The 25,929-nt window shown below is 62.9% G+C and overlaps 1 protein-coding gene across 1 annotated transcript; it reads left to right on the top strand.

Annotated features, from left to right (window-relative positions):
• QSOX2 (quiescin sulfhydryl oxidase 2) lies at positions 1–25,929 on the top strand. Its single transcript, XM_040464367.1, has 13 exons — positions 1–159; positions 1,341–1,650; positions 9,701–9,801; positions 11,747–11,795; positions 12,441–12,546; positions 12,692–12,782; positions 14,324–14,469; positions 15,765–15,899; positions 16,158–16,287; positions 17,726–17,848; positions 18,678–18,828; positions 21,243–21,431; positions 23,295–25,929. Exons 1-13 carry the CDS (start codon positions 1–3, stop codon positions 23,840–23,842), a joined length of 2,238 nt encoding a protein of 745 aa, XP_040320301.1. The 3' UTR covers positions 23,843–25,929.

Here is a 25,929-nt window from a genome sequence, read left to right as displayed (position 1 = left end):
ATGCCCGCTCGTGATGGGCCCAGGAAAGGCCGCTGTACCCCCTGCCCCTGCCTGGGCAGCTGTGGTTTCAGCCCAAGGGAGACGCGCCAGGGAGTCCCAGTTTCTGTGATGACCACGGCCAGAGGAGCGCCACCGGGCACCAAGGTCAGCGATGCCAGTGTGAGAACGCAGGTCATCAGTGCGGCCCGGAGGACGGCCCGGGGGCCTTTCCTTTCTCCTGAGGCGGGGTCGCCAGGCTTCAGCAGTTCGCCAGGAGATGCGCTGGGCAGGGGGACGGCTGTGTCCCGTCGAGCGCTCCGGCCACTGCGCCGAGGGGCGAGGGCGCCATGGGTAGCCCGCCCCGCCTCCACTCCCAGAGGAGGCTGAGACGAGCGCCCGACTCTCCCGCCACCTCCAGTGACTTGTAGCTAACGCTTGCTGGCCTCTGCTTGTCAGTATGTGGGCTCGACTTCTACCCAGACCTCTAGACCAAACTTGCCCTTGAACTTGGAGTTTGTCTGAAAAGACCTTGCTCACCCAGGATGGAGCCTGCGCCGGGGAAGAGAGCATCCTGCGGTGGGTGGACCGTGGGCACCCATGCACCGTCCCCCCCCCCCCCGCCCCGCCCAGCCTGCACCACGACGGAGAAGCCACGGAACAGCCCTGCGCCTTCCGGACAGCCCTCCTCTCGCTCCCTCTTAGACCTTGGAGGTTAATTACTCTGTGCCGTAATCATTTGCTAGAACTAACCGATGCCGGACTGTAAATCAGACTTCTAGGGACATTTTCATGAGAACTTGACCAGTACTGGTGAAAGGCTTAATCCTGAAGGTTAAGTGATAGGGTCCCTTGATAAGTACACTTGCAAGCAATAAATATTAGTTTGCTCTCACAGAGAAGCCTAATTATTTCTCAAGGATTTTTTAAGCCTGTGGTACTGAAAACAGGCTTGTGAGGAGAGCAGAGCAGGACTCGCGTTGCGACCCCCGCCCCCATGCCCCCAGTGGATGCCCCTGGAGGCGCGTGCCTCCCAGCTGGTGCCCTTTACCCCCGCTTTAGGACATTGTCCCCAAAGCAGGCAATTTGCATTCAGTTTAGAGAGTTTCTCTCCTTTGTGTGGTGGGATCCAGACAGGTGGGAGAGGCAGGAGGAGGGGAGGGTACAAGTTGAATGTGGCCAACACCCTGAAGCTAGACCTTTGAGATGCTTTGCATTTTATTTGATAAAACGGACCGAGCCTTTTGTGTTGCCCTGAATGCCTCCATCTGCCCGGGCAGTCTGACTGCGGGTGTCTCTGTAACCGAAATCCTCCCTCATCTGCTTGCCTCAGGAGCCTTCCCGCCTAGCTTAGCCTAGCCTAGCGTGAGCAGCCTTCCTCCCCAGGACAAAGGCCTGGTGAGGCGTCAGTACCTCCCCCCGCCTGGACGGCCAGCCCAGCTCGGAACCGGCCGAGCGGAGTGCTGTGCCGAGGGCCGCTGTGCAGACGCGCCTGGTGGCGGGGTGCTGAGGAGCCCGGGCAGGCGGCTGCCCCTGCGCACAGCGCGTGGCACTGTCCTCGGCCCGCCCGTGCTGCCTTGAGCTCCCCGCCCCCTGTGCGAGTCGAGCCTGACGCCTGCCCTGCGTCGACTCTGCACGTCGGGACCTGTCCTGAGTTGTGCGTGGCGCTGGCAGGTGCGGAGAAACCGTGAACGACCCTGGGGAGGTCCGAGTGGGGCCCGTGTTCCAGAAGAAGGGGCGCTGACGGAAACACAAACAAAATGAGGTTGATCGGAGCTCCTAAGTCCCGGGAAAATAACCAGGATGATGGAATTGGCCCGGGGCCGTGGGGGAAGGCCTCGGCTGGCATTCGACACTCAGCAGATGAGGGGCGAGGGGCACGGCCAGTGCCAAGGCCCCGAGACAGGCAGGACGGCAGGTGTCCAGAGGACTGCACGCGGCTGTTGTGGCTCCAGGGTGGGGAGGTGGGGAGGTGCCCGCAGGTGGAAGCCGGCGGCTCCGGGTCCAGAGGCCGGGCGAACCGCGTCCTCATTCCTGAGCAGCGGGAAAGAAGAGTGGCTTCAAGTAGGGGGTCATTTGATTTGGTGTCTGCGTTAAGAAATCTGCGCCTGCTCCCTGGAGAACCAGGGCCAGCGGCCGATGGGGGTGGCGGTTGGGACGATGCGGGCCAGACTCGGGGTGGCGGGTCTGGGCGGGAAGGAGGACCGTAGTGTTTTGGCAGCGTTGGTGGGGGGGGGGGGGCGGCGTCTCAGAGCGGGCCCTTCAGCGTTGTAACCAGGTGGTGGTCCGGTTCTGGTCAGACGTGCCGAGTGAGGTGTCTTTCCTTCCGGGAGCAGGGCGGGCACGGGGATTCGTGGCCGCTGTTCCCACGCTCGGCGGATGCCAGTCGCTTTTCCACGGTGAGCTAGTTTTCTTCTAAGTCCTGTCATCAAGGACCGTCTAAAACCTAGAAATGTGAGAGGAGGGTGGGTCTCGCGTCCTCAGTGTCACTGGGGCCTCGCCTCACAGGCTCCCCCGAGGGCTGGCTTTCCGGGGAAACGTGTCTGGGTTTGGGTTTGATGTTGCGTGATGGCTGTAATTAAGGGCTTTGCCTCTGAGGCTACGCGTTGGCTCACAGACCTTCTCTGGTAGAGGAACGAACAGCTTCTGTCCGGAAGAAGAACCCCAAACGCCAGGGTTTTCCTGCCCTGTTGGGCGCTGGAGGGCCCTGTCTCGTAGGCTGGCTGTTCCTGGTGGCCCTGGGCCCGATCCGCGCACCCTGACGGGGCCCTTCGGTACCTGTTCATCCTGTGCTTTTCCGAGTCATGCCTTTAGCTCTTCGAAAACTATGCCCTGACGCTGGCCGCGGGTGGATTCGCTGTCTAGAGACCTCACGCTGGTGAATTTACCAAGTGCCTTTATCAGCGGTGTCGGAGCAGAGGTTCCTGTGGCCTTAGGCTCTCTTGAAGGCCCTGCAAGGCATTTCAGAAGCACCGGGCTTGCCGAGCACCCTGCTTCTCCGGGCGACACTGCGACTCTGGCCCTTTCGCTGTTGTGATGAGAAGAAGCAGTGGGTTGAAAACCCGGCGAAACCAAGGTTTCTCTTTGTCTTTTTCATCTTGAAGCCCCCAGCGGTTGTGCCCCATTTCAAAGGGCAGGGTCCACCTCCCGGGTGCCTGGGAAAGTCGAAGGCGCTTGGGAGGCTGAAAAACTAGCGTTGGGGACCTCCGTCTGCACCGCCTCGTTTCTCTGCGGCCCAGACCGAGCGTTTCCCACCTGTCTCCCCCTCACTGGGAGAGCAGCCGGCGCCCCTGGGAGGGGGGCCGGCTCCCCCCGCCTTCCAGGACACAGCGGGTGGAGGACCCAGGGGCCTCTTTCGGTCACGTTCCGGGAGGTTGAGCCTGGGGCGCCAAGTGGAGACAGCAAGTGGGCAGGGGTTGCCCGCAGCCTGGGCTGGGTGAGGCCCGCGGGCAGAGGTCCTGGGGGCTTGACCTGCTGAGTCAGAGCCCTCCACCCTGGCCCTCACCCTCGGCGCCTTTGACCGAGAACGTGGCTACTCTGCCTGCGACCTGTGCCCGGTTCCTCCAGAGTCTCTGAGGCCGGAGGTCGTGGCCGAAAGTGAACGTCCGACTGGCCGTGGGTCTCGGGCTGGGCGGGGGCGCCCCGTCGACCCAGAATCCGTGTGCTGGGCTGCGGACAGACCGCGGAGGAGCCGTCTCAACCTCTCTCGCTGGAGCTGCCGGAGCCCCAAGGAAGGCTGCCTCCCGGGTGTCACGAGACACCGAGAGGGGGGGAGGCACGCACTCTGTGGTCTCTCTGACACCGGGACCCTGTGCTGCTGCCATGGTGACGCCGTCGGTCACTCACCACCTGCAGGGGTTTCTGGGTTCCCTGTGCGCGTCAGTGCCACCTGGGACAAAGGACAGGCTCCCAACACCTGCAGCTTCTCAGGGACTGGCCCCACCGCTGACTCTGGAGCTGTTTGCATGGCCGCCCTCCCTGCCGCCTGCTGCTCTCCACCCAGAGCTGTCTCCCCTCCCCTCCCCTCCCCTCCCCTCCCAGGCGGTCCCCAGTGTCCCGTAGGATGGCAGTGCCCGGGGTCGTCGGGAGTTCGCCGCTGCTCTGCTGGCCGTGGTGAGCGCTCGGAGCACATTCTAGTAGCAGACGCTTCCCAGCTGGGAGCGGGATGTGGCCGTTAGCCCGTCTGTCCTCGCGGCCCCCTTAGCGGGTCATTCCCTGGCCTCTGTCTTACAGGTGCGGCAGCTGAGTTACAGACACTGGTAAGTTGTCCAGAGTCTCCAAACCTGGTAAGAGGCAGGGCAGCACGTGGGCTGCGCATCTGCCTCCGGACGGGGTCCCCACGTCGTGTGGCACGCCGCTGCTGAGACAGGCCAGGCCTCTCGGGGGCACCCGGAGGGCCCATGGGAACGAGCTCAGTAAAGGGCGCGGAGGCCAGGACCCGCCGGGACGCGACTGACCGGGAACCTGGGCGCCTGTGCGGTGCGGCTGCTGGGGGCAGGTGGCGGTGAGGTGCACCGGGGCGACGGGACCGGCAGAAAGCGCTTGTCTGGACTGTGGCTGGTTGAGAAGGGCCCCGCTCCCGGGACCCTGGGGGCCGTTGGGGGCCGTTCAGGGCCGTGGCCCGGTCCCGGCTGGCTGCCACCCTCAGAGCCCTGACGGGGGCGGGCTGCCCGAGCCTGGATGGCTCCCGGGGTGCTTCTGCATGCCGCTCCCGCCCCGGCACAGCCGGCCCCGGCCTGCCCTGACGCCCTCGCCTGCTTCTCCACCCTGGTGTCTCCCCGCCCCCCCCCCCCCCCCATCAGGCAGGAAAGATTCCCCGCCTTCCCGGGATGGTGCGTCGTCAGCGCCGAGCCGGGAGAGTTGGTCTGCCAGTCGTGCGTGGCTCGCCCTGCATGGAGCTCGTTGGAAAAGCAGAGCTCGGGGGAAACGTGTCACGAGTGTCCTGGAGAGGAAGGGGCCTGGGAGGTGAGGACCGTAAGCCGCCTGGTACTTGCTGTGCCTCCCTAGTTACTACCTCGAGGTCAGAGGATGGCTCCGCTCAGGCGCAGAGGGCTCCTCGTGGCCGGGGCAGCCAGGAGGCCAGGGTGAGGGGGGCAGACGCCGGGCGCCCCTCACTTGCCCCTGGGGCCTTTGAGCTTGGTTCCGTCACCTGTGGAGGAGGAGTGGTGACAGTCTCATCCCAGGCTGGGATGTGAGGCTTAGCTGGGACGGCGGGGACCAGAGCGCTTTTAGAGCACTGAGTGCGGGACGAGGCGCCAGAGGTGACCCGGCCTCCTCGGGCTGGGGCTCCGCACCCTCCCGACACGGTTCCTGCCCGTGGGGATACGGCCACCGTTGGAGGGAGAGGCCGTGGGAAATGTGCTGGGAATGCGAGGAGAGGTTGTTTTTCCAAAGAATGGGTTTTCTGTGCATTTAAGAAGGAAGCACGCCGTGTGCAGGGGCTCCCTGAAGAGGTGGGCGCCGTTGGTTCCTCCCACGCGTGACCGCGTGGGGTCAGAGGAGTGGGAGGGGCAGGTGGGAACGGGGAGTGTCTCCTGTCTGCGGGCGGTAGGGTAGAGGGAGGAGACTGTTGTGGGAAGACACCCACAGCACGTTGAGGAACTTGCCGGTCGGTGGACACCTGTCTCATGTGCTCTGCGTGCCTGTGACAGTGGGTGACGGGCAGCTGGTTCTGAACCCTGGGCGGATTCCTCAGCCTCTCTGACCCCCAGCCGCCTCTTCTGTGACGTCCTGCTTGTTTCACAGAGAGACTTCCGTGGTGGATGACGTGGTAAGAAAGCATGAGGCTCTGTGTCATTTACTTTGTTCTGGAAGCAAGGCTGGTGGGGAGCTTTTCTTGTCATGTTGACTGTGCTTGGGCAGGGAATCAGGGAAGGCCTCTCTATGGAGGTGACGTTTGTGTTGAAGTGGACAATAAAGCAGCAAGTGCAGATCAGAGGCAAGTGTGCTGCACCCAAGGAAGAGCAGGTGCAAAGGTCCTGGGGCAGGAGTGTGCTCAGACCCGTCTGTGGCTTGAGGGGAGGAGCAAATGAGGAGAAGAGGGTACAGGTCAGCTGATGAAATGTGCCACGAAGTGCTCCCTCGGGAAGGTCCCGGGGACACACAGGAAGTGGTCTCGCCTGTAGACCCTATGCCTTGCTGGGGGCTGGGCACCCTCCGGGCCCCTTCCAGCCAAGGTTGGAGTTGAAGGAGTCACGTAGTTCAGTGCTAAGAAAGGACGTGCTCCTCCTTACGGCGGAACAACCAGCAGATACCGGGGTGGGGGAGCGTGAAGTCTACTGGAAGGCAGAGCAGCTGGAGTCGGTAGCACAGGAGGCCTGGTGGGACGCCACCCAGGAACACGGGCTGTATCCTTCGTGCTGAGAGCCGGCCGTGCGCACGTGATGGGGCCAGGGTCCTCCGGGCCGGCTGCTGCGACCCAGGGTCCCAGGGTCCCAGGGTCCCAGGGCTGGGGGGCTGTGGAGGCGGGCAAGGGACCGGGGGCAGTTTCGAGGCCTCGCTCTGGTCTGGGCCAGCAGACTGAGCCCGGGAGCAGGTGCTGCGAGCCTGACAGGCCCGTGTTCCCCAGGGTCCGACGCCCGGAGTCTTGCCTTTGGGGTTACAGAGCTGTTGGGTGCGGGGCTCACAGCCGTTCCTACCAGCCCTGCGTGAAGTCTGCGTGTTCGCGTGGTCTCTCGGTCTCTCGTGCTGTGGGACACTCAGGAGGGTTGTGAAAATGTCGGCACCACCGTGGCCTTGGGTCCGATTTTGCTTCGCGTCATTGTCACCTGCCGCGTCGTGACCCGTGGCGGCTGCTCTGTGGGGTGCTGTGTGCAGCCTCTTCACGCTGAGGACTCCAGGAGGGTGGGAACTGAGCAGGGGACACAGAGCCAGCAGAGCGCGGCTGCCCGGGACACAGTCTCCGCATCCTGGAGGCCTGACTGGGTGTGTTTGCTTTTGCCCGTAAGACGTACCTAGTGGGGAAAATGTGAAGAACGAGGAAGTCGGACCGAGTCCCGCCGTGAAACCAGACCGTAGTGAGCGTCTCGGAGCGCATTCTTAGCGTCGTTTTTCTATTTCTGGTCCGGCTTGATTATTCGTCGGGATTGTATCCAATGCTCAGTGCTGGCCCTCGGGGCAGTTTTTCATTTTCCTACATACCTTTTCTGGGTAGCGAGTGCTTTTCCTTTTTTTAAACGTGAAATGAAAGCACGTCATGGAAATTGCGTTTGTGAGGCCAGAAAGAGGCAGCAAATAGGAGGCGCTTTGGCAAGATGGATGGGAACAGAAGCAAAGATGACAGGCTGGGAAGGGCTCCCCCCCACAGGGCCGCTGGAGGGCGGGGGGCCTCGTGGGCGGCGGGGGGCCACGCGTGGCGGGAGCCCGCGCTGAGCCCTGCGCGTTGGGCCATCTGCCGCACTAATGGGATGAGAGTATTAACTGTTCGTCCTGAGTTCCGTGTAATTCGAGACTCAGGAAAGATGTGGCCTGTGATTCGGGAAGGTCCCGTGACTCTCGTTCCCATCCACGGCCTCGGGACCGGAGTTGGTTTCAGGGGAGCCACGTAAGCGGAACAGGACTTGGCCATCGATTGCGAAAGACGGCTGTGTTTTTTCCACTCTGTCCTCTGCGTTGTGTCAATACTGGTAAACCTTGGGCACCTGGGGGGCTCGGTCGGGTGAGTGTCCGACTCTTGACTTCGGCTCAGGTCGTGGTCTTAAGGTTCACGGGTTTGAGCTCCGAGTCGGGCTCTGTGCTGACTGCGCGGAGCCTGCTTGGGGTTCGCTCTCGCCCTCTCTCTGCCCCTCCGCCACCCCCCCACGTGTGCGCGCTGTCTCTCTCTCTCTGTCAAAGCAAAGAAACTAAAAAAATACGTACTGGTAAATCTTTTTTATAACTGTGGGGGAGACAAGTGTGTATTTTTTAAAGTCAAGGAGAGTTTTAATCCTCTGCCACTTCTTTTTTTTTTTTTTAATGTTTATTTATTTCTGAGACAGAGCTTGAGCGGAGGAGGGGCAGAGAGAGAGGGAGACACAGAATCTGAAGCAGGCTCCAGGCTCTGAGCGGTCAGCACAGAGCCCGATGCGGGGCTCGAACTCACAGACCGCGAGATCGTGACCTGAGCCCAAGTCGGTCGCTCCACCGACCGAGCCCCCCAGGAGCCCCGAAAGGTGTGTATTTTTAAGTACAAGTGGCATTCTCGCTCCTTCCGGGCATATTGCTAATGTAACCTCTGAAGTTTAGGGTCATAGTTAGAATCCAGAAAAAACCTGTGACATGATTTGTAACCAGGTCCCTGGTTCAGGCCAGTGGTGTCACATCCGAACACGAGGCAGCAAAGAGCCCGGTCAGTGTCTCGGGGACAGCCGTGCGTCCCCACTGAGAAGTCATTGGACTGCAGGACACCGTGAGGGGGACTGGCCCATCCCCCAGGGCAGCCACTGTGTGGGGCGCCTGGGTCTCCACCTGGGCTTTGTCTCCTCGCGACCTACATGCAGTCCCCTCAGGAGCCAGTGGGCGGGTGCTTGGCTGTATAACCGGAACCCTAGGGAAAGGGATCAAATGTTTGTGTTTTTTCTTTTTTTTTTTAATTTATTTTTAAGTTTATTTATTTTGAGAGAGAGAGAGCACGTGACCACTGGGGAGGGGCAGAGAAAGAGGGAGAAAGGGAGAACCCCAAGCAGGCTCTGCACTTTCAGGACAGAGCCTGATGTGGGGCTCGAACTCACGAACCGCAAGATCGTGACCTGAGCTGAAACCAAGAGTCAGATGCTTAACCAACTGAGCCGCCCAGGTGCCCCAGCATCAAATGTCTCAAAGAGAGAACCTCACTTTTTGGAGGATGTCAAAGTTGTGCCTTTGAGGCTGGTGACCACTGGGCCCAGCCGAGCACCTGTCTCCCTGTGTGTACCTCGCCTCAGGGTCGCCGTGAGCTAGGTTCCTCTGTACAGCCGTGTCCCGCCCATAAGCGAAGCAGGGATGAGATGGGGCACCCCGTCTGGCTGCAGCCCTCAAGGGTTCATGCGTTCAGCGGGCCATCAGTAGGAAGGAGGGCGGCCAGAGGTCCCCCGCCTCCTGGTGGGACCGCGCATCGCCACCTAGGAAGCCGTCTCCCCAAAGGTGTGCAGGTTTCAGAAGATCCAGGGGGAGGGGGTGCAGCCACACAGCCCGATGGTGGGACCGCAGGACAGAGGACCTTCAATGGGGTCTTCAACGAGGGTGTGCGGGGTTCGCGGAGCAGTGGGTGGGACACCCGCCACTCGGAGGCGCCCCGTCAGACTCTCACGGGGCAAAGGGAGCAGTTAGGGAGCCGTGAGCCCGGAGTAGAGGCGTGTCTGTGTGACTCGGGGTGGCCGGGGCCACTGCTGGCCATGACCCGGCAGCGGGGCCTGGCGGGAGCAGATGGCTGTCCATGCTGAGCTGAGGGTCGTGGCGTTGCCGTGGCGTCACCTCGGTGGCATTCACGTGCAGGACTTTCCGTAACAGACGGGAAAGGGGGAAGCACTTTCTAGAGAGACGGCCGGTCCGGCGCTGGGGGCCTGTCTCTCACTGGAGCGCGTGCCTGGGAGTGTTGGCACGAAACGTCCCGGACCCGGTCTGCGTCATCCGCTCGTGCACCTGCTGCCTCTGTGCGTCTGGGATGTGCCCGGTTAGGAGCGGGAGCGGTTTGCCGCGTGGTCGGGGACGGTGGCCGCGCGGATGCGGGCCAGACCGCCACACCGAAGGTCGCGTTCCTGCTTTTCAGACTGGGCTGCTGCCATCCGGGTCGCCGCCCTGGACTGCGCGGAGGAGGAGAATCACGAGGTGTGCCGAGCCTACGACGTCCACTTCTATCCCACCTTCCGGGTGAGCACCGCCCTGCCTTCCGTGGGCGGGCCGGCTCTCTGCGCGCCCTCTGTCCTCCCTCCCCGCGATCACCGATCACCGACCACCGATCACCGATCACCGTGGGGGAAGCCGCGGCACTCTGACAGGCGCGGGCGTGTGGCTTCAGCTGAGAGGAGCTCGTGTTGGCCCGGCGCCCCCTCTTGTGCTCCGCCCCTTGTGGGTTGTGCGCGCGCACGCTTGCGCGCACGCACGCACGCCCCGGGCCCCCACTGGCGCCCCGCGGGAACGGGGGAGGCGGGGTCTGCCGACCCGGTGGGCACGGGGGTGCTCGGGAGCTGCCGTCACCGCTCGCGGGGGGGGCAGGTCTCTCCACCCCCGCGCGTCCGTGTCCAGCCGGGCCTTTCCCGCCCGCACGGGGCCGGGCCAGGTTGTCCCAGTGACGCCTGGAGAGCGGCCAGCGGGTGGCCCCACGGGCGGGTCTTACCCGTTTCTTCCACTGGGGGCGGAGGGCGAACGGATCCCTTGGAGGTGTGAAGGGGCGTGGCCCTTGCCGGCAGGCGAGTGGGAGTGCGTGGGGAGGTATTTACTGCCCAGAAGACTCGCGGTGCCTTCAGAAGCCCCCTCCGAGGGAGCTTTGTGTCCCCTCCCCTCCCGCTCGGCCCTCGAGCCCTGTGCCCTGTGTGGCCTGGCGCCCCCGCCCCGTCGCGTCTCGTGAGCCCTGCGGAGCACGTCCGCTGCGCTCTCGCCTGTTTCGTTTTGTTCCGGCTGCACGCGCACAGCGTCGCGCTGGGTGTGAGCCGGGCCTTGTCTCTTGTGAACAGGGTGCGGCCCGGAGCACCCCCATCGCCGGGTGTGGCGGAGGCTCGTCGGCCTTAGTCACCTGGGAACGTGCCCGCCCCCACCCCGTGTGCCGGTGGCACCGCTGGCACTCGGCCTGTTCCAGGCGAGGCTGCTGGGAGCGCTCGCTCGTGTCTGACCCATGACCACAGCCACGTCTTCTGTTCACGGGCCCGGCGTCCCCCCTTCTTCTTCTTCCTTTTTATTTATTTTTTACTTTTTTAATATTTATTTTTGAGAGAGCACGAGCAGGGGAGGGGCAGAGAGAGAGGGGGAGAGAGAGGATCCCAAGCCGGCTGCGCGCTGTGAGTGCAGAGCCTGATGTGGGGCTCGAACCCATGAAACCGTGAGATCGTGACCTGAGCCGAAACGGAGTCGGACACTCAGCTGACTGAGCCACCCAGGCGCCCTGATACTAACCTTTTTTGTTCCAGTTGTGAGAACTGGAAATGTCTTCACCCGGTTTGTGACGGTCTTCTCACTGTCTTTGGTGTCTCTTTGAGTAAAAGAGCTTTTCTTCTGCTCAGAGACATAGCATCTGGCACTCTCCTGTAAGTCCTTTGTGTCTTAGAGCGTTAGAGCCAACTCTCAGGATGCGCGTTTGATTCCACGAGTCAGGGAAAGTGCCTGTTGAGCCCTCTGGCCTCTAGCCCCGTTGGGTCAGAGAATGTAAACGGCAGAACTGTGGTCAGTCCTCACCCCACACAGGGTGAGTCTGGTCGGAAACACTGACATCCACAGACACACATAGAAACGTGTGGTTTGCTATCGCTTAACGTCATCTCAAGCAGATGGACTGAAGCTTTCTTTAAGATGATGGTCGCTCTCCAGGGACGCCTGGGTGGCTCAGTCGGTTAGGCCACCGACTTCGCCTCAGGTCACGACCTCACGGTCCGTGGGTCCGAGCCCCGCGTCGGGCCCTGTGCTGTCAGCGCAGAGCCTGGAGCCTGTTTCCGGTTCTGTGTCTCCCTCTCTCTCTGCCCCCACCCTGCTCTCGTTCTGTCTCTCGCAAAAATGAGTAAATGTTAGAAAAATTTTTTTTAAAGCTAATGGTCATTCCCTTGCTTAAATATTTGCACAGACACCAGATGAGGCTCTTTCTTACTTGTCCTGTTTTTCTTCTTAGTATTTCAAGGCATTTACAAAGGAGTTTATAACTGGAGAAAATTTTAAAGGTAAGGACGTAAGCTTTCTATTTCACTCTCTCAGCATCACTGCCTAAAGCCGTTAAAGCGGGGGTGGTTTCAGGGCACAGTGAGCCCCTGCTGGGGTCTGTCTGCCCGTCCCCCCTCCTCCCACTCCGACACCCCCTCCCCCCCCAACACACCCGCATCAGTCCTGTCCGACCTGCCTTTCCTTGGAGGGTTCCAACGTGCATCGTGTCAGCGAGAATTTTATGCTTTGCCTTGGCCAATTCGGTGGTGGAATTTTTGTTTTTTATTCACTTTTTTATTCACAAGGCATTTGGAGAAGTGCACAGATCACACACAAATGCTCACCTCACGTGTTTTATGAGACAGCCGCCCAGGTCAGGCTCTAGCACGTGACCGGCCCGTCCCCGGGCGGCAGCGGCTCACGTCAGAGGTCACTGTGCCCGTTGGGAGCGTGGCGTAGGTGGGGCTGAGGCGCGCCCGGCCGCTTCGCCTCCACGCTGCGGGTGGGGGATTCGCCCCTGTTGCCCATCGGCTCCCACACGGGTCTCCGTGCCATCTCCTGATGTGCGAGCCCACCGCGGTCTCTGGGCGGCCGCCGGCGAGCCCCTCTGCGCGCCCTGGGGGGCCCTGGGGTGGGCGGCGGTGATGCGGTGTGGTTCCCCACAGGGCCCGACCGAGAGCTACAGACGGTGAGGCGGACGATGATCGACTTCCTGCAGAACCACACGGACGGACACAGGCCCCCCGCCTGCCCGCCTCTGGGCCCCGTCCGGTGCGTACTTGTGCGTAAACGGGGGCGTTGGGGGTCGAGAGTAATTGTGCAGAGTGCGGGTCTGCACGAGTGACGCGGGCCCTGGCACACGACGGCCCGCTCACTGCTCTTGAAGGCACTGAAAGCCTCTTTTTTCTCCTAAAAGGCCCAGTGACATCCTTTCGCTCCTGGACAGCCGCGATGGCCGTTACGTGGCCATCCTGTTCGAGAGCAACAGCTCCTATGTTGGACGGGAGGTAACTGCGTCTGTCGCGTCTGTGTCTTTCCCCGTGGCACCTCGTGGTGTGATCCGGCCGCTCTGTGGGAATGCCCGTGGCCTCTGCTCGGTGCTGTTCCCGTTCGTCCTTGTTGATTCCTGGGATGCAGGCGCGGCGTTGCCCAGCACGGGGCCGGATTTACGGGCTGCCGGGAGGGCGGCCCCTCCGCACCCGTTCCCAGGGCACGCTGCCTTTTTCCTTGAGGCCCTTTATTTCTTATGCGCTGCCATCAAGATTTTTTCTTGGCTGTGTCGTGCACGCCCACTCGTTTTCCCAAATCCAAGACTCTAAAACGTCATTCCTGTCGTGGACCTTTTCTGCTCTGGTCTCTCATGTGCGGCTCTGAAGCCTTCGCCGCTGGCCCCAGACACAGGGGGAGTGGGGGGGGGGGGGTTGGATGACAGGAAACCCTCACCTCCCAGCCGCGCCCCCCCCACTCCACGAGCTCTGGAAACGGGGCGGGAGACCACGTGCTCCCCGCGGGAGCTCCCGTTGACATGCACTCGGGCCAAGGCTGCGGATGTTAGCGATCGCCCGCCTCGCCGCCCCTCCTCCCCGTGCCCTCCGAGTCTGGTGGCGACACGACTCGATGCCACCTTCTCTGGGCCGGCTGGGACTCCCGGTGGGGGGGCCGGAGCAGCCACTGGCCGCCGCACGGCATCCTCGTGTGCCGCCCCCACGCCGTCCCCAGGCTGCCTCTCTCACCGGCGCTCTTAGGCTCCCCCACATCCCGCACGCAGGCCCGAGCGGGGACCACCCTCTGGGGCAGGCGGCCCGGCCTCTCCCCAGAGGGCCGCCCGCCGCTGGGCTCGAGCGTGGCCAGCTCCAGCAGACGCACGCGCTCACCGGAGTCCGGTGACTGCCGCACTGCATGAAGCGCCCCGTTCAGGACACGCTGGTTCTGCGGCTGAGAGGCCAGGGATGCCGCTTCTGCACCTGATTGTGGCGGCACATGCCAGGCCCGAGGGGCGCCTTTCACGCCGTCCGGCCCCTGAGATGCCCCCCTGGGGTCCTTCTGCTGCCACATCCCCGTCGCCGTGCCTTCGGCCTGAGCAGGATGGGACAGGGGCAGGTCGAGGGAGGGACCCGCCCGCCGGAAGCCGGCCGCGGCCGGGCCGCCGTCCCGGGATGAGGTTGGCCTCCTGGTGCACAGCCCCCTGTGTCGAGGGAAGCTCCGGGCTGGGGCCGCGGCCCCGGCCCCGTCTCCCTAAGTGGGGGTGAGTGTGCTCGTCCCCTGGACGCCACTCCTGTGGAGGACGTGCTGGCCCAGGAAGCCCAGGGCGAGTTCTCTGGCAGACGTTTTCTTTAGAGTCCGTGAGCTTGCTGAGCGGGGCTGCCCTGCCCTGCGAGCGCAATGAAAATGAAGATGAGCCTGGCTCAGAGAGCAGATAAATACGGATTTATTCTAAATGAGGTTGTTGGTGATTTCTGCGCTCACGCTGCCTTCGTACTTGGTCAAGGCGACGTTTCCTGAGATGCGGCCATCCACGGCCCGGTGACGCTATCTCCTCCTTCCCCAGGTGATCCTAGACCTGCTTCCGTACGAGAACATCGTGGTGAAGAGAGCGCTGGACACAGACAAAGCCTTCCTGGAGAAACTTGGGGTCTCTTCCGTTCCCTCCTGTTACTTGATTTACCCAAACGGGTCACACGGATTAATTAACATGTAAGTGTAGTCCGGCCTCAGGAGCGTTTGTGATGCCGGGTGGGATCTGGGGAACCCTTCCAAGCGTGGGGGCCTCCCCTGGGCAAGTTGCCACGCACTCCTCGCGGCTGTGACCACGGAGCCCATCCGCACGCCGTCTGCCTGCACCGGGCCCACTGAGCCACAGACGGCCTCAGGCGGGGTCGGGAAGGTCACAGGTGAGCAGCCGAGCCGATTCCAGGGGCCTGTGGTGGCCTCCCCGGCCCCAGCCTCCTGTGGGTGTGGGTGCCGAGGACCTGCCGGACCCCACCCAGCCTGTGCTGACCGAGCGGGTCCCACGGGGTCTCCGTGGGCCGCTTCCTCCGCCCCAGGGCTCCGGGTTCAGCTTCTGAGAGGCGGCCTCCCCGGAGCCTCAAACCCCAGGCCCTTGGGTGTGCTTCTGTTCTCAATAACCGGAAGTCAGGGAGGGACGGCGGCCTCTGTGGAGCGGGTCATCTGCTGTCAGGCTCCGTGAGCGAGGTCCTCGGGCCGCTCCAAGCACCCGGGCCCGCACACCGGGGGCTCCGGCCTCGGCGGGGGCGGCCAGGGCCAGGCCCACAGCAGATGTCGCCCTCGACGGGCTTTCCCTCAACAAAATGCCATTTTCTTTTGAAGAAAAACGCTCGTTTTGTATGAAAGCGTCACCTGTACGACTCGTTCGTGTCAAATGACTTGGGTGTTTTACCTTCTCTCTTTGGGGAACGAGAATGAGCCCTCGATGCTGTTGATGACCCACAGCCACTGTGGAGATGTCCTAACGGCCGTGACGCGTCCCGGAGCGCATGCTCCTCCCTGTCCGTCGAGGGGCCCCACGGCCCCTGCCGCCCCCCGCCGCCCTGACTCCCGGGTGCCCCACTCAGAGGGCGTGCGGAAAACCCTCCCAGCTGGAGTCAAGCTGGTGCTGGCCGCTGCTCAGACCAGCCTTGCAGACTGTCCCGATGTCCCCACTGAACAGAAATGAATCGTCACACTGCAGCTACAACCCGGTCATCTGTGGCTCTGTCTTCTCCGGGAGGGCCAGCTCCCCCACACCCTGGCAGAGCCAGCGTCCCGGCCCTCCCCCCTCAGTCCCTGCTTCAGATGCCCAGAGAGCGGGCGGGCTGGGAGGTCCAGGCCACCACATGCCTGCATCTCGGAAGGAGAGCCCTTCTCGAGGCGCGGGGGAGGGGGGCCGCACAGGGGACTGGGTGCCCTAGTGCACAGCTCAGACACCTGCGGGTTGGCCAGGCCGGGAGGCACCCTGGCTCCGAGCCCACACCTTGTCCCCTTTCTCGCAGCGGAAAGCCTCTCCGGTCATTTTTTTCCTCTTACTTGAAGTCGTTGCCAGATGTGAGGAAAAAACTGCTTTCGGTGCCTGAAAGACCCAACAGAGCAGAAACTCCAGAAATCGTGGTTTGGAGAGAATTTGACAGGCAGGTATTTCTCTCGGACCTGAGCTGCCCAGGGGCACGCGTGGGTGCGGGCCCGGTGCAGACGCGCAGGGCTGCGGGCTGCGGGGCTCCTTTGCAGGCGGGATTCGGCGGAAGCACACCCCCTGAGCCGCCAGCTGTGCGGGAACGACCGACGTCGGCCTGTGGGGAGCGGGGGTCCCCCGCGGGCTGGGAGCGAGGAGGGGGAGCGTTGGGCACGAGGGACGTGTCCTGACCCGACCGGACGCTGTCTCCCCTCAGGTCAAAGCTGTACACGGCTGACCTAGAGTCAGGGCTACACTACTTGCTGAGGGTCGAGCTGGCCGCCCACAAGTCCCTGGCGGGGGCCGAGCTACGGACGCTCAAGGACTTCGTCACTGTCCTCGCCAAGGTGCGTGGTGCCTGACCCGGGCCACGGGGGGCCGGGCTCCGTGCCCGGGGATCCGCGGGGAGTGACACTGGCCTCAGCGGGGGGACTGCTCTTTCCTCCCGTCGCACGCGCCTGCCGGGTGCCCACCCAGTTCCGGGCCCCCAGACGTGACGGGGCCTCAGAAGGGGCCGGCTGCGGGGCCTGGGCGGGGAGGCCGCTCAGGAGCCATCCCTGTGTGCGGAGTGGGCCCCAGCGGCCGGGACCCGGAGCCGTGGTGGTGCACGTGTCCGTGGCCGCTGGGAGGTGAGGGGCCGTGCTGCCGGGACTTTTCGCTCCGGGGCAGAGAATCCAGGGCCTCCTGTCTGTCTCTTCCTTGGGTCAGAGCCTCGGGAAGCGGGAGGGCATCCCTCTCCCCTGGGGGGGGGGGGGGGCGCCTGGGGCCCCTCTGCTCTCTCACCTTGGGAGGGCTTCTGGCACAGTGGCCTGGGGACAGAGCCCTTTGCTCCCGCATCTGGTGCCCAGCTCGCCTGTTGTCTAGAAGGTCAGGAAGCTTAGTTTTGAAGGACTTCTCTCGGGGTGCCCGGCTGGCTCGGTGGAGCATGTGACCCTGAGTTCGAGCCCTGTGCTGGGCGTAGAGATGACTGAAAAATGAAACCTTTAAAAATAAAAAAAATCAAGGACTCTTCCTGCTAAACGTCAGGTGCTCGGTACAGTGGTTCCTGGTCAACACTGTCGTAGACGCGGTTCGCTTGTGTCGTACGACTTCTGGGGTAAACCGTAGGAGGCGGAGTCGATGGTGGACGGGACGGTGAGCCGCACAGCGGGTCTCCAAGAAGAGACGGAGGCTGTGTAGACGGGCCTGTGCCCCGCTGTGCCGATCAGAGTTCAGAGGCCGCGCCGGCCTCCTTCGCTTTCAGTGAGTCACAAACGGGCTGACTCCTCACCCGCCACCTCCTCTGTGTCCTCGGCGTCAGGGAGGGGTAGAGCTCCACAGCCCAGGAGGATCACAGATTACCCGGGCTGGTTCCTCTAAAGCTCGCCAAAAGCGGCAGTCCAGCGCTGGCGAGTTGGGAGCGGCACGTTGTCACCGGCGCAGGAAGTGGGGTTTTGCAGCCTGAACTGTCCTGTCCCTGCTGCAGCAAGTTTCCGCTCAGGTTTCTGAGCCAGTGGCCGCCTTTGTTTCGCACGCTTAGCAGGCGACACGTAGGGCAGGGCTGCACCACGGGGGTGGCCGAGCCGGTGGGCGAGGTGCAGGAGTCCGGGCGGGCGAGCCTGTGGGCCAGAAGCCTCTGCCTGTGGCCCCTCCCGTCCCCTGCTCTGTGTTCTGGGAGCCCCCCACCCCAGCACCGGGAGAAACCCGTGTCAGGCAGACCCCACCTGGTCTAGGTCCCCAGGAACGGCGCTGCCGCGGGAGGCATCTTCCCGGACGACCTCTGAGCGCGGGTCCTTCCTTGCTCAGCTGTTCCCCGGCCGGGCGCCAGTCAGGAAGCTGCTGGAGACGCTGCAGGAGTGGCTGGCCAGCCTTCCCCTGGACAGGATCCCCTACAACGCCGTCCTCGACCTGGCCAACAACAAGATGCGGGTGAGCCCGGCCCCCGCCCCCGCCAGAGCTCAGGGCCCGCCCACTGCCGCCACCGTCTGGGTAGCCACCCCCTGACCCCCGCACTCTCCTCCCTCCGGGGCCCCACGCCCAGCCCGGCGTGGGGAAGGAGGGACCTGGGCCTCCCCTCACTGCGTGGGAACCGCCGTGTCCCTCCGCGGTTTGCCGTGGCTTGTCCTGTTCCTGGGACGCTTTCTGTACACCCCCCCATTCCCGCCCCTGCCCCCCGCCTGTGGTGCTGTCAGCTCACGGGTTGGTGGGAGGCAGGCCGCAACGGAACGGGCAGCTTGCTCGGGTGGTGTGGTGGTCGGGCTGGTGTGTTATTTCAGTTTTCAGCAAACTCCTCTAACTCCCGGCCAGAAGACACAAGGCCCGCGTGGACGTGGGGTGAATGCTTGAAGCTCCCGCTCGCTGTGGGCACGTGCCTCCCTATCCGTGGTGGCTGAGAATGTTCCACAGCTGGGCTTCTTAGTAGTCTTGGGGGGGGGGGAGGGGCATCCTTCAGGCTTTTCTAGTGTTCTCGTTTGTCCGGACACCGAGGAGCCCTTCCCCCCTCCCCGAAGGCAGGGAGGAACAGGCCACACCGCCCTGTTTGGAGACCTCCTTTGGTGGTGTGGACACTGTGCTGTCTCACGTGTTTCCTGCTGAATTTAAACACACAACGTGCTCAGATGTGCAGTTGGTGAAGTTTTAATAAACATACAGTCTGTGTAACCACCACCCAATCAAAGCAGAGGACGCTCACCAACGGTCTTAATTTTAACTATTCAATTATCTCTTATTCTACCCGCCTCCCCCCCCCCCCCCCCAGATTTCTGGAATATTCCTTATTAATCACATAAAGTGGGTTGGATGTCAAGGAAGCCGACCAGAGTTCAGGGGTTACACGTGTGCTCTCTGGAAACTGTTCCACACTTTGACCGTCCAAGCTGGGGCCCATCCAGAAGCGCTGGATGGCACAGGTAAGCCGTCCCCGTGCCGGTGCCTGCCTGGCATCGTGAGAGGCTGTATGCAAGGCCGCATGTCACCGGGGCTGCCCGGGGGTCCCCTGCTCCAGAGAGGGGTTGGGGAGCTTCTCTCCACACCTTCTGCCCAGTCCCCGGGTGGGTGCTTGGTGCCCCAGAGACCAGCCTGTGCACGGCTGAGCCGCAGGAAATAAATCCGAGAGCGAGCGCACACTGGCCAGGAATTCCTCTGCAGGGCAAACCCCTCGTTTTTCTGCTTCGAAGAGTATGAGCGTCAGCGAGACCTATTTGGAGACGTGTGTTTGTTGTCTCTTGCTGGGTAACAACCCTGCTGCTTAGCAGCTTAGTTTCATCTCAGAGCGTCTGTGGGTCAGGAGCTCAGACGTGGTTTGGCCGGGGTCCTCTCCCTGGCCTGTGGGCCCAGTGTCGGCTCAGGCTGGGGTCTCACCTGAAGTCTCCGCTCGGAAGGGACCCTTCCCCAGCTCGCTGGAGGGGTGGTGGCCGGTCCGGGGCCTCGCTCGTTCCTCACCGTGTGGCAGCTGGCCTCGTGGGCCGGCCAGGGGGAGAGGGCGCCCTTCTCGGCGTGGTGTCCTTCCCGTCTGTGTTCCCCGGGTGGGCGGTGAGGCGCCAGCCCATCCTGCCTGGGGGTGGGGGGCTGTGACGCCGCTCTGAGGCCGCCTGCACAAGAGGTTAGAAACCACAAAAGACTGACTTGGCTTGAATGACTTTGATTATCAGGAAAGCATGGTCGTGTCTTGTGCCCTGCACAAGACACCAAAAACTGGGCTGGGCTGTTTTGTCCACCTTGGGCCGGGCTGCGTGTGCCCTTCCCCTGCGAAGCGGGCTGCTGGCGGCCATGGGGCCGATGGCCTGCCCTCTCTCTAGCCGTTGGTTCAGTGAGGCGGCTTAGCTATTTGTATCGAGCAAAGGCTGCGACTCACACGCCCGACACTCTTTCCAATAAGGCCGTAAACTTCTGGTTCTCTTTTGGTGCGTGACAACCTAAAGCAAACGCTGGGGCTTGGAAGAAACACCCTTTTGTTTGCTTGGGATCCTGTGGCTCGGCAGTGTGGGCCCCGCTTCCGCCTGGCGCCAGGGAGGCGGCAAAGTCAGGTTGCGGGGGTCGTGTGCGGTCTTTGCGAACCCCGGCCACCCTGGCTCTCCTCGCGGTGACCTTGGACCTTGCTGGGGGAGGTGGGGAGTGCGCCTGCTGACGGGCCGTCCAGGGGGCTACGCGGGGGCTCCCGGCACCGGCCCCAGTGCCGCGGCGGAACGGCGGCCGAGCGACAGCACACGTGGTCAGAAAGATCTCCGGGGCACAAACAGGCCGTACCCGAGGAGCGGGCCTCATGTCACACGCAAAGAACTGGGTCAGATGGACCCCGCTGGATTAGGTCTTGGAAGGTTTTTCCTCTCCTTCGTGCCTGTTTAAAGCCCATCGACTAAAAAGCCGCTGCGCTCTCTAATCCCCCACAGGTAGGGTTTATGGTCCCCGTCCACTCTGAAGATTAGGGTGGCCGGCGGCGCAGCAGTCCGGCGGGGAGAGGGAAGGAGGATTACCCGGTGATGGGTGGCAGCTGGTGGCCGGGGAGAGGCGGGCAGGCGAGCCGGCCATCGGGGGTCCTCCCCGCGTGCCCACCGTCCCGCCCTGCACGCCACCCGCCGCCCTCGGGGACACGCCGAGCGGAGGAGAGAGTGGCGTGCGCTCAGTGGGGGCCTTCTCTCGGTGAGGCCGGCGAGGCTGACGACGGGCGTGGGGACCTGGGCCGAGGCCGGGCTCTCCCACCCAGAACCACAAAGTGGCAGCGAAGGAAGGGCTCACGTGAGCCGCGAGGGGCTGCTGTTGATTCAGACGGATTCGGCCTCAGAAGCGCGTCTGTTTTTTTTTTTTTTTTTTTCCCAATTATTTTGCTGCATTTCTTTTAATGCCGACGTTTAATCTGTTCTAATCTCAGTCTTGTTTGTTGGCTCAATCCCCGTATTAGTTGTCTGAAGGGAACCGCGGGCGCCAGCCTCATGCCCGCCCCCCTCTTGCTGACGTGAGGGGTCCTCGTTTCAGTGAGGTGCAGCTGTTTCCTTCTCCTGTCGGGGGGGGGGGGCTGTTTCCTGGAGCGAGCGTGTTGTTCCCGGAACGTCTTTTGGGCAATGCCGGGGCGCCCCTCGCCGGCAGGCTCAGCCAGCCCGCAGCCCCCGGAAGGTCTGGCTCGTTGTCCTGAGTGCCGGGGCGCGTCCCGGGGCGCGTCCCGCGTGTTCGGGGCAGCCCACCCCCCCGCCCCGGGCACAGGGCCACTCTTTCTGGCTCGGGAGGCGTCTGGGCTCAGGTTCCCTGCCCGCCCGAGCCCGGGGATCCAGCGGAAGCCCTGGGACGCACCCCACAGGGCTGCCGGTGTGTGTCCCCTCTCTCGCCGCAGGTTTCGAGGGGGACCCACAGGCAGTGCTGCAGAGCATCAGGAGGTACGTTCGCACCTTCTTCGGCTGTAAGGAGTGCGCCGAGCACTTTGAGGAGATGGCGAAAGAGTCCATGGATTCCGTCAGAACCGCAGACCAGGCGATCCTCTGGCTTTGGAAGAAACATAACTTCGTAAACAACCGCCTGGCAGGTGAGCAGAAGCCACAGCGGGGTGGCCGGTGTGAGGTGGCTGCGCGCATGGCCCCCCAGAGCACGTCCTGCCGCACACGTGCTGATGACACCTGACCTCTGCCACCATGCTGGCTGCCCCGGGGATTGCCAAGGATGACCGCCCCTCCGGGCTGCCAGCGTCCTTGGCTTTCCAGACGGTGCTCCCCCTTCTGGGGCTCCTGGGCTGCATGGAAACGGACACGCCGCCTCCCCCTGGGGTCACCGCCAGGCCCCCGAGGACGTTTGGTGCTGGCAGTCGTGGATCGTGATCACTTGTCAGTAAACGGTTTTTGTGCGATTACAATCTGCTCTCAGACTGGGAGCAAACCCCTCGAAGCAGTTTTGTTCCAAGACCAAATAGGGTGCATGTATTTTCTCAGAGTTAAGTAATTCAAACTGTTCCCAAATCAGTGGCAGATTAAAATTAGGCTTAAAAATAATTCCACTGACAAATAAATCTTAATAGAGATGAAGAGAAAATTCTACTAAACTATTGGTTTTTGTTTAATCCACCGCATTATAAAACATATTATAACTAAAGCACTAAAGAAAATTGGTTTTTCTTTGCGCTCAGAGCTGACCGCTGTGGCTCTGGTCGTGCGGCCACAGCGCCTCTGTGTTTGCCGGGGTTTGCCCGTGGCCGTCAGCTGCAGGGCAAGGCGTGTCCCCCGCGGCCCGGGTTCAGAGCCCCCACGCCTCTGCGTGTCGGGCCCACCCTGCTCCAGGAGCCCCGCGCGCCCCCTGAGTCATCGCGTTCCTCCTGGGTTCTGTAGCCGCCGCTCCCCCCCCACCCCCCCACCCATGCTCCCCGGTCCCACCTCCGGCCTCCGGATTGGGACCCGGGCTCCCTGGAGGCCCCGAGACCTGCCCGGACCTCCCCGTGTCTGTAACGTGAGTGTGTGTCAGTCCCCGGCAGGGCGGCTGGGCCCCCGTGGTCCACACGCCCTCCCGCCCGTGCCTGTGGGCAGAGGAGAGGGTCTCCGTGGCTTCAGACCCATCAGACGGAGGCATTTCATCCACGTTTACTTGCAGAAGCACCGGCAGGGCCGCAGTGGGGGGGGAGTCCGGGAGCTGAGGGCGCCGTGTGCCATACTTGCTGTGCTCCCGGTCCGTGTGGTCCTCATGTCCGTTGGGCAGAGGCCCGGGGCCGGCCGACCCGCGGCCTCGCGTGCACGTGTGGTGCTGACACGCGTCCGGGCACCACGCAGGCGTTGGCACGCGGGGCGGGTTCGCGTTTATTTACCGCGTGGAGCCCGTGCCGGCCAGAGGGCGCGTGCAGGTAAAGCCTGCCGCGTGGTTCCGTTTTGTGACCACACGTTTACACGTGTGGAGGGGAAGGGCTCGCCCCACTGGTGTCGTGTCTGGAGCAGAACCGGGAGCGGGCTCTGCCAGGTTTTCTGCACGCAGGCAGCGAGGTTTCCCTGTCGCGGGTGGGCCTCACGCCCAGAGTCGTTTTCGGAGATCCTCTTGGGGTTTGGGGAGGGCCAGGGGGGGCGGGGGGGCGGGAGCTGCACACGCCTGAAGTGCCTTGGAGCCATCTGCACCGCCGGCTTCCGGGGCAGGCGTACGGGTGCGGGTGGGACACGCACCGGATCACGTGGGGGCCTCGGGGTCTCGGGGGACAGAGCAGCTGCGGGCGGGGGCAGGCCTGGCCAGGCGTGGAGCCTTCCCACCATCGTGGGTACCGGGGGGGGGGGGGGGGCCCGGCCCCCCGGGCCGGCGGGCGGGGCGGCCCCGGCGGCCGGGGGGGGCGGGGGGAAGGGTTCGCAGGGCACGGGCCCAGTCAGGGCACGGGTCAGGTCATCAGGAGGCACCTCGACTGTCGCTCTCTTTCCCCTCCTAGGCCATCTGAGTGAGGACCCCAAGTTTCCGAAGGTTCCGTGGCCCAGCCCGGACCTCTGCCCAGCCTGCCACGAGGAAGTTAAGGGCCTGCACAGCTGGAACGAGGGTCAGGTGCTCCTGTTTCTGAAGCAGCACTACGGCAGCGGCAACCTCGTGGACACGTACGCCGAGGACCAGGGAGACGCCAGCGACGGAGGCGGCCCGCCCGGGGGCGGGGAGCGCGAGAGGGGCCACGCTTCCCCAGAGAAGCCTCGGGGGGACCAGCGTGCCGAGAGTGCCCGTCCACCCAGCGTGCTGCCTCCCAGACCCCGCCTGTCCGAGGGGTCACAGCTCGGCCTGGACGGGAGACTCCAGAGCGTGAGCTGGGCTGAGGGCCGCAGGGAGGCAGAGGCGGTCGTGCCCTTCCTCGGGATGGGCTTCTCCAGCTTGGACATGAGCCTCTGCGTCGTGCTGTACGTGGCCTCGTCCCTGTTTCTGATGATGATGTACTTCTTCTTCCGGGTGCGCTCCAAGCGATGGAAGGTCAGGCATCACCGCCCGTCCGTGTAGAACCGAGCGGGACCACAGAAGCGCCTTGAGAAACAGCCCCACCGCGCCCCTGCAGCTTTAACGATGACGATCAGGGATTTTATAAACACATCAGACCTGGTTTCATACCAGATGGCCCCAAGTCCTCGTTTAACGAATGGTTTTCGTGCCGAGGACGAGCCGCTGTTTGTGGGGCTGACTGCTGTCCGGGGGTCCTCCCTGGATGCCTCTACAGATCCGACAGCAAAAAGACATCTGTATTTTTACCCTTCTAGATCTGAAAACACGAGTGGGAGTCCAGGCCAAACGGACAGAATTCTTCCCGCCTGCCTTCACCCTGGGTTTCTAGACGCACGTCGCGTTCTGCACCCTGGCTTGGGGTTTGGAGCACAGCCAAGCCCTTCCCTGCACCGGGAGGCCACCGGGAGGCCACCGGGCAGTGTCTTGCCACCAGCCGCGGCCAGAGCAGAGAGGGAGCTCGGCCGCCAGCGCACCCCACCCCCGGCCGCCTCTCGAAGCCAGTCGGGTCCTCGGAGATTCGCTTGTGTCTGCGCTTTTCAGCTGCTCGGTTGTTTCTGCTGAAGCCGCTCACAGCCAAAGGGACGACTTCTTCGTCACCCTCGTGCTCTGCAGGCACCTTTTGCTGCAATTGCAGAGTCTGGAGAAAGCGGGAAGGGAAGTGGAGGGTTCGCGGTGTTGCTGCATTGCAACCCGTGGCCGTGTGGAGCGGAGGCTGGGGACAGGATGGTGGCAGAGGCAGGGCCTGTGTTAATCTGGTGGCAGGACGGCAAGCGGCCCGTCCCATGGCGCCAAGGGCGGAGCCCCTGGGGAGGGGGCGTGGGGGACACGCTCCTCCGGAGGGGAGTCCGCAGGGGAACGAGCCCCTCACCCTGTGTGTCACATGGGGCGGCGCCTGCAGGATCTGCCGGTGACCTGAGAGGGTAGGACCCGAGGGCCCGGCGAGACGGTGACGCCCGGTGGCCCCCCGGGGGTGGCCTGTCCTGTCCCCAGAATCTTTAAGGCCAAATTTCGTCCCCCTGAAGCTGTTTTATGAAGGGTCCTGGCACAGGGCCCCGGTGCCCCAGGTTTTGGTGATTGACTTTTTTACCGTTTGATGATTTTAGCACATTATTCGTCAAACCCGAGTGATTTAGAGGTAAGTTTGCCTCTGAGGACGTCAGCGGACAGAATGGACTGTGCCCTTCTCGTCGAGATCCTTTGTGACTGTCGGTCTGTCCCACAAACTCACATGTGTCTGTGCTCTCGTGTCCGTGAGGTTCTAGTCTTTCCCACTCTGCCTCGGGTGTGCTCTGTGTTTACTGACCACAGTTGGCCACTGGCCTGTACCTGTTCGGGCGCCGCAGGCTGGGGGCGGTGGGCTCTCACGGCCACGGCCTCCCTGGGCGGCCATCAGAGCTTTCTTTCTGTTTGACGCTTTTTTAACCCCCAGGAGCCTGTGTGTTTCGTACGTGGCCGTGTGCTTGGGTTCCGGAGGACCCCGTGTTGTTTGCTCTCATTGAAAAAATCAGGCGGATTCACACACACAATCAGAAGGGAAACGCTTAGCGCCGTTACCGAGACTGCCTGTTGGTTCACGTCACACGCTTTTTCCTCGCGTGGTGCGAACCGGCACCAGGTGGCAGGACGCGACCACTGCCAGAAGCTCCACGAAACCCGTCGGAAGGGCAAGACCAGCTCTAGGGTCCCTCACAGCATCGCAGTCGAGGTCACCACCGTGTGAGGGACAAGTCTGAGGCTCCCTGAGGGGCCAGGCTTCCAGCAGTCCGCGGGCAGTCCGGGAGAGGTGGTTTGCCGAGACGGCCCCAGACGCGTGTCCCGTGGGCGCCTCATGTGGCTGGCTCAGAACCGGGCACTACGTTTAGGCAAGGTTTAAGGTCTGTTTTCTGAAGTTGTAAGTATGGAGACTAATGAATTGACTGGTTCGGTAATTTAAATGGGTATTTATTTTTAACGGAGGGATTTTGATTAAAAAGAAGCTAATTGACATGGAAATGTCTGGAATTTCTTACCTGCAAGGAAAGTGAACGTTTTGTATTTAAGTGAACTGTACTGTGCACATTTTTTAAATAAATAAACCTGACATTTGA

The sequence above is a fragment of the Herpailurus yagouaroundi genome, unplaced genomic scaffold, assembly GCF_014898765.1.
Source record: "Herpailurus yagouaroundi ecotype Mexico unplaced genomic scaffold, PumYag 440, whole genome shotgun sequence".
Taxonomy (NCBI): Eukaryota; Metazoa; Chordata; class Mammalia; order Carnivora; family Felidae; genus Herpailurus; species Herpailurus yagouaroundi.
Note: the sequence above shows the minus strand (reverse complement) of the source record. Positions and strands in the feature narration are given on the sequence as shown.